Source organism: Cervus canadensis, chromosome X (assembly GCF_019320065.1).
Source record: "Cervus canadensis isolate Bull #8, Minnesota chromosome X, ASM1932006v1, whole genome shotgun sequence".
Lineage (NCBI taxonomy): Eukaryota > Metazoa > Chordata > Mammalia > Artiodactyla > Cervidae > Cervus > Cervus canadensis.
In genome coordinates this window covers 21,956,533-21,970,482 of record NC_057419.1, presented here as the reverse complement: position 1 = coordinate 21,970,482, position 13,950 = coordinate 21,956,533, and the positions used below count along the sequence as shown (strand labels likewise).

General features: G+C 36.3%; 1 protein-coding gene across 6 annotated transcripts in view; it reads right to left on the bottom strand.

Moving 5' to 3' along the window:
• Positions 1-13,950, bottom strand: part of PPEF1 (protein phosphatase with EF-hand domain 1) — a 143,534-nt gene that overhangs the window by 57,679 nt on the left and 71,905 nt on the right. For all 6 annotated transcript variants that reach the window (XM_043459289.1, XM_043459293.1, XM_043459291.1 and 3 more), the window contains 2 exons: positions 8,594-8,754; positions 1,837-1,951 (listed from right to left, as the gene is read on the bottom strand). In XM_043459289.1, the coding sequence (XP_043315224.1) occupies positions 1,837-1,951; positions 8,594-8,754 (276 nt within the window). The remainder of the gene's footprint in view (positions 1-1,836; positions 1,952-8,593; positions 8,755-13,950) is intronic.

The following is a 13,950-nucleotide window of genomic DNA, read 5'->3' as shown; positions in this document are numbered from 1 at the left end:
ACCAAAACACCTATATTTCATGCACATTAAGAATCATGCAACATGTTTAGATGTGCATGTAAAAAACTGCATCTGGAAATTAAAATAATGGTAAAGGTTCATCATAATTTCTCACCCTTTCCTAATACTGTCTTAAACAGACGATGGTTTTGAAAATATGGCCCCAATTTTAAATGATGGCCAAATTTTTCTAGGTTCAATGGGGCTATTAAAGAGAGTTTAATGAAAATTCCTATGCTATGGGAATGTATGGGCCTGGCTTTTCCTTCTACCAATGGTGCTATGTGGAAAAAGTCTGGAAATATTAATAAATGCCCAAGATGTATCTTTTAAAAAATGAAACTGTCCCATCAATCCATTCCCTAATCTCTGTCTTGTCATGGAAAATGAAACACCAGTCAGAGTGGTGCATAATGGGACTGGGATAGCAGATGTGGGACTGCCTCTAACCTGGGATGCAAAAGATCTGATTTTTAATTCTGACTTTGCCACTAACCAGCTGAGTAAGCTGGGGTGGAGAGAAGGGGACAAGTTATTACATAGAAATGCATGGAAGGAAATACCATTTCTGGGCCTCAATTTTATCCATAAGAACAAGGGATAGACCAGCTGACCTCTGTAAGAACCATTCAGTCCATACACTGTGTGATTCCAGAACTTATATGCCCTCTAATTAATTCATGTCTTCTTCCAAATCCTTTCATGCAAAGACAAGTCTCTAATGACAACTGGAGGTGTACTAGAAACATACAGGAGCAGATCACAGTCTCTGTTTGGCTTATTATATTACACTCTGAGAGCAAATCTTGCCCTGGCTCCACAGGCTTCATTGGTTGGCCTGGCTTCCTGAGCCTCATAACTCCAAATTCTTTATCTCCATGGAAAGTAAGAGCCAATGAGGTCTTGAATAAAAGGTCCCCACTGCTGAGATGCATCATCTGGTAGGCAAAGATGTGGTAGCCTGATTAGGTTGAAACTGAACCATTAAGGACTCTTCAAGAGCCTGAGTCCGGGCATGACATGGAGCGTATACTGCTACATCAAGTCTCTGTCACCACTATCAGATGCTAGAAATGGAAATGGTTTAATTAGATTGTCAAATCCATTCTACCTGCCAGAGTAAAAGAAACATGGGCTAAAAATTGATTTGGAAAATAACAATCACTGTGTTGTAACCTAAAGGCTTAATTAGAAGTTAAGAGAATTGCTGTTCCTTCCACACACTCCATTCTCAGGCAGTTGCAAGCATGCTGAGCACCAACTGTGTTGAATTTCAATGTGTACTGCTTCCTGAAGCAATATCCTGCCAGGCTGGCCTATATGATAACAAAATCTCAGCTCTTGTTATTTAGAAGAACAAGGAACAGATTTCTGGGACATTCCCACTCTTCTAAAAGCTGCAGAGACCAGCTGAAAAAATCTCAAACAGCAGCCGAGGGAAGAGAAGAGGTTAATCTCCACCCTGCCGTGGGCTTTTCCCTTCCCAGCAGAAGTGGCATGCAGAGGCCCATCTAGAAAAAGCAACATGGAACAAAGATAATAAGAGCTAGATGGAGAGCAAAGAACGCTTATTCCACCCATGGGTAGTTTTCTGTATTAAAACGCTGCCTGCCTTTATAAAAAGCTAAGAGTTCTTTAATTTCTCACATAATTAATTCCTGCCAGCTGGTATGCAAAACAAAGACAAGATGGGGAACAGTATTATCATGATAGATAACTCTATATTAACACTTTTCCCTTAATACAGTCCAATTTACACAGTTTTCAAGTTAGGCCAATGATGTAGAACCAAGAGGCTCCTAAATATTAATTTGGCAACTCGGCTCTGAAACTTACCACAGATTGTTATCTCTTTGGATGGAGATGTGCTTGTATGAGTGAAATTCGGCATTTGCTGCAGGACTTTCTTGGTTTCAAACAGCACCTCTAAGACATAATAAGCATGAAGTATCTGTGAGGGTGAAGAGGAAATAGATATAATGAACTAGGAAGAAAGGCATGAGTGCATAGAAAGCAATGTATTATCCTGGCACAGTATCTGGCACATAATAAGTCCTCACTAGAGATTTGTAAGTTGAATGAACAAATGGTTCCTACCATGTCTATAGTCTCATGTTCTTAACTGACATCACCCATTCACAAAACATTTCTGATGAATCTTGGTCCTTAGAACCCAAGAGAAGTAACAGGGAAAAAAGGAGACTCCCCTGGCCTAAGAAATGTGCAGGCAAAAACATAAATAAAAAAGAAAAGAAAAGGAGGGAAAAGAGAGAAGGAGAAAGAAAGAAAGGGAGAGAAAGATTGTTCTAGAGGAGCTTCTTTGCATTTCTGTGCGACCTCCTGCCCCAGGGCTGGGAGCTAGGTGGGGGTGCTGGGTTAGGAGATCTCACAAGGCAACCAGACAAGCCTCAAGGGACTCCTAAGCCAGGTGTCCCTGCTGCGGCTCAAGTATTTGGTACACAGATGTGAGGGTACAGGCCAGCAAGCACAGTTATATACAAGTCTGAGTATAAAACATACTGCAACGTCAAGTAAACAATTCCAATTATCTCCTGTAATGACTATTCATTCCTTGGTCTCCTCCAGTTACAGTGTTGATGACAGCATTGTTTTAGACAGATTTACTGGGTTTTCTCCTCCAGCTTTTTGGTTTTTTATCATTCTCTTTTTTAATTATAAAATATTCCAAATACATAATCCAAAAAATGATGTAGCTGATACAAACTTAACAGATGCTAACACCACTTTACGGTCAGAAATGTTTGTACCTGTATTGTCCAATGCAGTAGAAACTGGTCACATGGGGCTACTGACCACTTGAAATGGGGCTAGTCAAAACTGAGACATAATATAAGCACAAAATACACACTGGATTTTAAAGATTTAGTATGAAAAAAAAGTAAAATGTCTCATTAAAAACTTTTAATATGATTACATATTAAAATGATAATTTTACATGTTTGAATAAATAAAACACATTATTAAAACTAATTTCACTTTTTTCTTTTCACTTTTATAATATTGACTACTGGTGGTTTAGTTGCTAAGTCGTGTCTGACTTGCAACCCCATGGACTGTAGCCCGCCAGGCTCCTCTGTTCATGGGATTCTCCAGGCAAGAATACTGGAGTGGGTTGCCATTTCCTTCTCCAGGGGATCTTCCCGACCCAGTAATCGAACATGGGTCTCCTGCATTGCAGTCAGATTCTTTACCTACTGAGCTATGAGGGAAGCCTAATACTGACTACTAGAAGATTTTAAATATGTATGTGGATCACATTATATTTCTATTGGACAGCACTGACTGGTTTAGATTACTGGAGGCTAAGAGAGGTTGTTATCTGCATACTGTTCAGGTGATGCTTTAGGTGAGCTTCCTAGATGGCTCAGTGGTAAAGAATCCGCCTGCTAAGCAGGAGATGCGGGGTGTGATTCCTGGGTTGGAAAGATCCCCTGGAGGAGGGCATGGCAACCCACTCCAGTATTCTTGCCTGGAGAATCCCATGGACAGAGGAGTCTGGCAGGCTACAGTCTACAGGGTCACAAAGAGCTGGACACAACTTAGGGACTAAATAACAACAACAATGCTTTCGGTATCGGATTTAGGGCAGATGGAACCCTTTGGAACAATCCTATCTCATGGTGTCCTGAAGTTTCCATTTCCAATTAAAATAATGAAATTATTTTCTAATCAAAAATATTAAGTTTGGAGAATTTTCATGATTAAATAATTTAAAACAACAACAACAGGAAGCAGGATTTGAAGCAACGTGAGAATTAGGAAGAAAGAAAAGGGCCCCTGGATGTTGATTAGTAGGGAGTAAGCCCTATTTCCTGCCTCCCCAAACCTAATGGATTGATAAGGATTTCCCCCCCAAAATCATTTTAAACCTATTCAATGCATTTTAAATCTATTCAACTTGACAGGGTGAGTCAAATCTTGAATGTAACCTTTTCTTTAGCCACATTTTAAAGGAACAGGCAAAACACTTTGATAAAATGGTTTATTAATATATGAATTGGCATTTATTTAATTTACTGATTCCCAAAACTGGCTTCAGTGTTACCTTAGCTTGCCACTGTAGACTTTTTGGACCATGTGTAGCATTAATCAGAGTAAGTGCTGCCTGAAAAGGCAGTTGTTGTTTTTAAGTTAAATTAACAAATATTCATTGAGGATATATTGCAACAACAGAAAACTCCTATTATGAAAATAGTTTTTCTAGGTCCTTTTCAATTGTCTAAAATCACGTTGGTTATGTTAGTCCCCACAGAGCCAGTGTACTTCTCTTTCAATAGCATTATAATTGTGTTTACAATTGCAATATTAAATACTACTCAAAAGAGTTAACTCATGTTGGTTTATATGCTTATAAATATATTCAGATTAAATGACAACTCAAATAAAATATTCACATTCTTTTAAAGGCATTGAGAGAGGAAAATAGTACTTTTAAAGAATTTTCTTTTTTAAAAAGTAACTAGGGAATCCCCTGGTTGCCCAGTGCTTAGGACTCCATGCTTTCACTGCTGAGGGTGTGGGTTCAAGCTCTCGTTAGGGAACTAAGATCTCGCAAGCTGTGCAGCATGGCCAAAAAAAAAAAGCAACTAGTTTTTAAACGGAAAAAGAAAAGTTCTTTGTAAAGTTGAAATACAAATTTAAACAGCAAAAAGAAGCGTAACAATGGAAAGTAATTCTCCTCCTTTGCCAGACATCAGTCCCCTTTCCCTATCCCAAGAAACAGCCACTGTTTTGAGTATCTTTCCAAAAAATATTCTATGTACTTGCAAGCCTATAAAAATCAATATAACTACATATGAGTATGCAAACATATGTATAAGCACATAATTCCTTAAATAACATGTGGTATATTCACACAAAGGATTATTATTCAACCAAAAATAGGAATGAGGTACTGATACACGCTACAGTATGAATGAACCTTGAAAACATTATGCCAAGAAGAAGCCACCAGGCACAAAAGGCTACATATAATATGATTCCATTTATATAAATGCCCAGATTAGGCAAATCTGTAGAGACAGAAAGTAAACTGGTAGTTGACAGGGGCTAGGGAGAAGGGAGAATGGGAAGTGACTGCTTAATGGGTACTAGGCTTTGTTTTGAGGATGATAAAAATGTTCTGGAATTAGACAATGGTGATGGTTGTACAACACTGGGAATATACTAAAAACCAATGAATCATACACTTCATTTAAATTGGTTTAAAAAATTGATTTTATGTTATGTGACTTTTATCTTAATTTTAAAAATTAAGATTATATATATATAATGCTTATTAATTTTATTTAACAAATGGGAACACACTGTACACTATGTTGAATCTTTTCGTCTTCCCTTAACAACACAATCTTTTCATTTTTATAAAATCAAAACTGTCTATCTTTTCAGAGCTCTTTGGATTTTTGTCTTATCTTTTATATCCTTAAGCATATTAAGCATACTTAAAGTCTGATCTGATAATGACATTATTTAAAAACTCTATAGGTTTGTTTTGCACTGTTTGTGGGTCGCCTAAGTTTTCTTTTGTGAATCTTGCATCTTCCTATGCCTGGTTAACACTTGTATTATGTTCCGGATATTGTATATGAAAACTTGAAGAAATAACTTGAAGCCTATTTTCTTACAGAGAGGATTTATATTTTCTTTTGACAGGTGGCTAGGAGCATTAGCTGTCCAGGATGATCTCAATTTTAGGAATTAGGTGATTGAAAATTTTGCTTCAGATCCTACAAAGCCAGTACTTTTACTCACTCTTACTCCTAGGGTATGCCCTTAAGGTCAAAGTGATGGTTTCGGGGTGATGTCAGAAAATAATGGAGCAGGTAGTTCCAAGATCCCATCCCCCTGCAGAAACACTGAAAAATCAAGCCAAAAAAATAGATCGAACAAACAAACCAGTCAGATCCAACTTCATCAGAGCTCTGAAAAATAGTCAAAGCTCACAGCAACCAAGGAAATGCTGAATCAAGAAAGAGGCAACTTAAATATGGCTCAGTGGATCTCCTGGTGGCTCAGACGGTAAACAATCTGCCTGCAATGCAGGAGTCCCAGGTTCAACCCCTGGGTCAGGAAGATCCTCTGAAGAAGAGAATGGCTGCCTACCCACTCCAGTATTCTCGCCTGGAGAATTCCATGGACAGAGGTACAGTCCATCAGGTTGCAAAGAGACACAACTGAGAAACTAACACACTAAGCAGAAAGTAAAGGCTATGATAGATTTGTAAACAGTCAGGCTAAGTGGTAAAGGAGTGTACCAACACAGAGCCAGTCTGCAGAGATTAGATTTTTCTTCCTTCCCTTCTTTCTTTTCCCCTTTCCTCCTTCCTTCCTTCCTCTGGCCTTTATCTCTTTCTTTCTTTCTTAATGGCTTTTGGTGTTCAAGGAAATCCTTATCAAAACACTAAGTGAACACAGGCTAAAAGAAAAGAAATTTCAGGGGATTTCCCTGGTGGTCCAGTGATTAAGACTCCACACTTCCACTTCAGGGGCACAGGTTCAATCACTGGACAGGGAACTAAGATCCTACAATGCTGCATGGTATGGCCAAAAAAATAAAAATTTTAATAAAAGTAATAATAAATAAAACTAAAAAAGAAAAGAAAGTTCAGATACCTCTCACACAACTATACCTAAGAGACATCTACAGAATACTCCACCCAACAACAGCAGACTACACATCTTTACAAGGGCACATGGAACATTCTCCAGGAAAGACCAGATGTTAGGCCACAAAATAAGCCTCAATACATTCTAAAAAACTGAAATCACGCAAAGTATCTTCTCTGACCACAATGGAATGAAACTAGAAATCAGTAACAGAAGGAAAACTGGAAAATTCACAAATACGTGGAAATTAAACAATGTACTTTTAAACAACTGATGGGTCAAAGAAGAAATCACAAGGGAAATGAGAAAATACTTTGAGATCAACAAAAATGAAAACAAAACATACCAAAACTTATGGGATACAGTGAAAACAATGCTTAGCAAGAAATGTATGGCTGTAAATGCCTACAAAAACAAAGAAAAATCTCAAATGAAAGCCTAACTTAATGCTTAAGGAGCTAGAAAAAGAAGAGCAAATTAAACTGAAAGCCAGCAGAAGAAGAACTAGAGTGCAGATAATTAAATAGAGACCAAAAAATAAAAGAGACAATCAACAAAACCAAAAGTTGGTTCTTTGACAAGAGCTACAAAGTTGAGAAAATTTTACCTAGACTGGCCAAGAAAAAACAGAGAAAAATCAAATAACTATAATCAGAAATGAAAATGGGGACGTTACCACTGACCTAAAAGAAATAAAAAGAATTAGAAGAGAATATTATGAACAATTGCATACTAACAAATTAGATAACTTAAAAAGATGAAAGGGACAAATTCCTGGAAACACACAAATTATCAAGACTTACTCAAGAAGAAATATAACATCTGAACACATCTAGAACAAGCAGAGATTGAATCAGTAATCACAAAGTGCAAGACCCAAGAGCTTCACTAGTCAACTCTACAAAACATTTAAAGAAGTAACACCAATCCTTCTCAAACTCTTCTAAAATACAGAAGAGTAGGAAGCAATTCCTGACTCACTCCATGAGGTCAGTATTATCTTGATATCAAAGCCAGATAAAGACACCACAGGAAAAGAAAATACAAACTAATATCCCTTACGAATAAAATGTAAAAATCCTCAACAAAACACTAGCAAACCAAATCCAACAGAATTTTTAAAGAATTACATACGATGACCAAGTGGGGTTTATTCCAGGAATATAAGGGTGGTTCAACATAAGAAAACTAATCAGTGTAATACACAGCATTACTAGAATGAAGGGGGTAGAAACACAAAATCATCTCCACTGATGCAGAAAAAGCATTTGACAAATTCCAACACCTTTTCATGATAAAGCCACTCAGAAGACTAGGAATAGAAGGAAACTTCCTCAACTTGATAAGCAGCATTTATTAAAACAAACAAACAAACATGGAGAATATTAGCCAGCCATTAAAATAAAGGAGTACTGAAACATACCGTGCCATGAATGAACCTTAAAAACATTATGCTAAGGGAAAGCAGCCACATACAAAAGGAAACAATATATAATTACATCTGTACGAAACATTCAGAATAGAAAAACCCATAGAGACAGAAAGTAGAACAGTGATTGCCTGGAGTAGAGGAGGAGGGAATGGTAATGGGTATGGCACTTCTTTGGGAGGCGAAGAAAATGTTCTGGAGTTGGATATTAGTGATTGTTGCACCATCTTGTGAGTGTACTAAAAAGCACTGAATCCTACACTTTAAAATGGTGAATTTTATAGTATGTGAATTACAACTCAGAAACTAAGAACAAGGAAATACTGAGAGCCTATAGCCAGAAAGGAGGTTTTGGTGCACCTTAAGAAACTTCTATTTAATGGGTTAAACAAAGCAGAGGGTAGCGCTCACTTAATGTGAAGTTTTTTCCCCAAGGGAATGCATTTCTGCTGTAGTGTTTTCATCCATTCAATAGATAGCTATTGAACACATGTTATGTACAAGAATCAGGACAGTATGTGTGCTTCCACTTGCCTGTTGTTGCTTGAAGGCCTCAATAAGTAAATCAATGTCAGTAAAAGTGAGAGGAAATTGCAGCCGAGGACCACAGTAGGAGTCTGGGACTTCTATCAACCCCAAATAGTCTTGTCTATCCTTGTCCTGGATGCTGCTACCAAAAAGGCGAGTTACTAATCCTGGAAATGGAAAGACAGGAAAGGGGGGAAAAAAATCAACATTCCCATACTTAAAATACAATTGATACCTTCTTGAATACCTAGCCCATGTAAAGCACTGTGTTAAATGTTACAAATACCAAGATATCCCACATATAACCATGAGGAATGACTTGTTCTGAGATCAGTAGGTATATTCACATGAATCATCATTATTCCTTCCTGGGTGGACATTTTACCAAAGCAGTGAGTTCATTAGTGGGGAGGAGAGGGTGGCACACAGAGAAAACTGATCAATCAAGGTATTTTGATGCTCTGAAGGGCTTTCCAAGTGCCTCAGTGGTAAAGAATCTGTCTTCCAATGCAGAAGATTCAGGTTCTATCCCTGGTCTGGGTACATCCCCTGGAGAAGGAAATGGCAAGCAACCCACTCCAGTATTCCTGCCTACGAAATCTCATGGACAGAGGAGTCTGCTGGGCTGAAGACAATGGATCGCAAAGAGTTGGACACGAGTGAGTGAATGAGCACAGCACAGCTCTAGTTCTACCTTTTTTGTGTGTGTGTGCACGCTAATATCTTAGAGTTTTACAAATAAGGCCGAAGATGCACTGTATTTTATTCAAACATTTGTAACTCTTCAGGATCCACAGAAAATTAAATGGTAACATTCAACGTTTTCCTGTTAAATGCTTCAAATTTTACTTAGCTGTAACTGATTTGTTTCTCTCATCACGTAAAAACCAATTTTCTGACATGATTTTTCTTTCTTCTTGGTAACAAAGGAGATAAAGTTAGATGACCAACCACAGGCAGAAATTCCCAAAGGGCCTCTCTCTGGCAGAGAAATTTCTGTGTAACAGATTACCTGCACTGCTCATTTCAGTAGGTGCTGAAACCCAGGATCTCTTTCTTGCTAGACTGCCTATGAAACAAGAAGAGAAATCTGGCCAATTCAGGTGGAGAAAGATGAAAAGGGATATGGTAGACTGATTGCAAAAGTATCCCCCATTCTCCACCCCAACCTCTAGTCATGCTCTTTTTAATATAACTCCGCAGCCACCCGCACTCAGAGCCTCTTTCTCCAGCCCTTGAAGCTGGGTTGGGCTTGGGACTTGAGCTGCACTGAAGAATGTGGTGGAAATGTTATGTATCAGGTCTAAGCCAAAGCCTCAGGGCGCCTAGTATGCGTCTGTGAAAGTATGCCACTCCCACACATCCAGGCTAGTCTACTGAACGCTCCAAGATCATGCAGCACAGAGCTGAGTCATCCTAGCCAAGAACACCTAGATCAGTCACCAGCCAGCAGACCTGTAAACACATGAGTGAACTCCAGCCAAGACCTGAAAAACTCTCAAATCAAGTCTGCCAAGATCTGTAGAAGTGCTCAACTAATCTGTAGACTTGTGAGCAGAAAGAAATGTTTATTACAGGCTACTGAGTTATCGTGGTTGTTTAATACAGAGTATTATTGAGGTAACAGATAAGTGACACAGAAGATGATAACAATACTCTTCAATTCATTAACAATGAATTGCTACTAAGCTCATTAATAAGAAGCTCTCTATAGGCTTGGAAGGTATGATATCAGCAGATATAGATAGAAAACACCACTTTTCGTGATTCAGTTAGAATGAGAGATTGCAATAAAAAACTAAATGAAATTTCCTTCTACGGTCATTATATTTGGTAATTTTAAAATGCTTTCTAAATTATTGTGTACCCCAATATTTTTTGGTGGTAGTTGATGATGCTTTATAAGAAATTAAATTTAGGAGTAACAATATCTGTCTTCAGTGAGATACAGCAGAGGCTATTTTTCTCATTTGGATACAGTTTTAAATTTGAAAAAATTAAATGATTTTATTTTATGTTTGAAAACTAGAAATGCAGAGCATCTTCATAAATTTTATCTCAGGTTTATTTTGTAGGCAGAAAAGCCAAAATATTCTAGCTATCTTAATGATCATTTCTACTTGGTAGTCTTTCTTAGAATTGCATTTTACTCAAAAAAAAAAAAAAAAAAACCCTTTCCTCTTCTTAATTCTACATACTGAAAAACTAAGCTCTTCTTGGGAAAACACAATAAACAAACAAAACCAAAAACAACCCCGTAGTTTCACTATATCTATTATTTTAAAACTAACTAGCTAAGTAATCCCAACTGGTGAGGTATAAACAAGAAGTGACGTTCTTTTCCCAATCACTGCCTTCACCAGTGTTCTGTCAGATTTCCCTTCCTCATGTAAACATATAAATCAGCTAAGTGATACATCATGTCAATGCCATCAGTTCTGGTTATTGAAACTCAGACATATTATTTAAGGCCATAATAAAAATATTGTTTTTCTTCTTTAAAAGAAATCCAATTTGGCCCTTCCTTTCATGCATCTGATGATCCTCATTTCTTTTAAGTTCGGTGATAAATATATGAAAAAGCATCATTTCCCTAAACCAATTCTTAATCCAAACTGCTCAAATTAAAATATCAGTAAACATCAAGTCATAATCCTTCTGCTGTTTTTTATCCACATAAAAAAGAATAACATAGATTCTCTTCCCAAAATGGGTAGCTAATGTGGGTCAATACATGAAAACAATCAAAAGCTTTAACATTTCTAATTTAAGTACTATCCTTCTGGGCTATAACTATTGTAACCAGTAACAATAATCTAATGAATGCTAGCAGCATAAGAATATTTGTGAAACATATAATTAGAATTAATCCTTACCTATTTTGTTTACAATTCTATCAATGTGAATCTACAGTAATTAAATACAATAAAATCCTGAATTACAACAGAATGATGCCTTTATAAGTTGTTCTAAAGAAAATACCTCACAAATACCCCCTACACACAATCTTTTCTTTTACCCAGTACAGACTCAAAATCTGGACAGGAAAAAATCTAAAGCCCATAATTTAAAAAAAAAAAAAAAACCCACACAATTTCTGCCTCTACCACCCACATGTCACTTTGAAAACAAGCTCCAGACATTGCTGGAAAAAGAAAATCACCAACTGAACCATGTTTATAGTTACTTCATTTCTGAATTATGAATCTGGATTAAAACCTTGAGTGTCCATACAATAAGTTAAATAGATGTTAAAATGACATTTTAAAAAATTCAATACCTGTTCTTGATTTTTTAAAAAACTCAGACAACTAGGAATGAAAGGCTACCTCCTTAATATATTTTAAATGCCTACTTTCACTGTTTCATTTTAACACTGTTCTGCTATCTCCAGCAAATACAATAAACCATGAAGCAAAAATAAGAGCAGTGACTACTGGAAAGCAAGGTACAAAAATAAAGCTACTTGTGACCGTGTGATTCAATATCTAAACATCTAAACTCAAAGAAATCAATTGAAAAACTTCCAGAATAGATAGGAGAATTAAAATAATACAGAGGTTAATCTCACTGGTTTGAACCACAGCTCCACTACTTATAAGATGAGTAACTTTGTGAGACTACTTTTCTAAGACTTAGTATTATAAAGACAGATGATAATAATATTAATTCCACTGGTTTGTCATGAAAATTAAATGAAATGATATATCTGAAGCACTTGAAGACATGGCACATGATATTTACTAAATATCAGTAATAATAAAAATTATTGAATGTTACTGTAAATAGTAACAGTACAAAATAAACAGAAACAAAAATCTTTATTAAATACTACTAATAATCATTAGGGTGAGATAGTGGGGAAAATATCTTATTCATGACAGCAACAAAAAATATAAAATACCTGGCTTGATAGGACATTTTGATTGATCTGGGAAGCAGAAAGAGAAGTCAAAATAACACTTCCACTCACTCCATCCCACTCCCCACTTCCACCAGCCTCCGTTTAAACCGCTGCTATTAATATGTATAGGCTTTCTGCCTGTGGGAGGAGACTGATGTGAAAAAGCAGCCTGGGGAATGGATGTGTAGAGTCTCCCCATCAAGTCCTATGGATGAGTTTTGAGCAAGCAGTAGGACATGCAGATCACCTCTCACCTCTGGAACACTTAGAATATCTCAGGGTACTCGGTGGCTCAAAGTTAAATCTGGCCATTAATCTGGCCCTCGTATCTGGAAATGTTAAAGTGACCTTGTGGTCCCTAAATATATCCTGCTTAGGGGTTGCAGCACTTCCGCCAAACAGGCCTAGGTACGTTTGGGACAGTCCCACAAAAAAGGGCCAAAAGAAAGCAACCTACAGTAATGTACAGTATGGTGACTCTAGTCAGCAATATTCTACTGCATATTAAAAAGTGCTAAGAGAGTGTATTTTAAAAGTTCTCACCATACACACACAAAATTGTAACTGTCTTTGATGCATGTATCATTAAATAACTAACACTGTGGTAATCATTTTGCAATATATGCATATATTAAATCATCATACTTTACACCTTAAACCTATGTAAGATTATGTGTTAATTATATTTTAATAAAGCTGGAAAAAAATTTTAAGTGAAATTAATATATATCAATAACCTGTAAATTTCCTTTTCTGATACATATAATAACTAAATCAGTATAATTCTAGGACTATATAACAGAGAGATGTATAAGATAACAGACAATCCAGAAATATATCCTATTACACATTTTTAAATGAATATATTGAACTTTATAAAAGAGGCACTTCAAATCACAATGAAAAGATACATTATGAAATAAATGTGGGAAAAATTAGGCAAACTACTTGGGAAATTTTCTTTGCAGTTGTGTTTTTTTAATTATTCTCAACTACTAGGCATCAAAATTTCCTTTTTAGTGTAATTGTGAAAAATTCAAAATTTATGAAATGTTAACATTTTATTTATTTTTTAAATGTTAACATTTTAAAATTCAAATCATAAAAAACTAGGAAAAAAGGCATAGTCATTCACATTTTAAATATTTCAGGGCCTTCTAAGTTAAAACCAGGAGTCACAAAGAAAGATATTTAGACTTGAAAAGAAAGATATTTTAAATAATTAATGGATGAAAATTTCCTAAACCTAACAAAAATATCAACCTCAATATAACAGAAGCTCAATAAATCCCACTCAGGATAAATAAAAATGAAACCTCATCAAGGCATTTTATGGTTAAAACTATTTTTCAATGATATCACTTTGGTTATTTTGTTTCTTCCCCAACTCCTTCAGGTGAGATTATTTATTTGTAATACAATTAAGTTCACTTGTCACAGTGTGTATTCTATTTGGGAA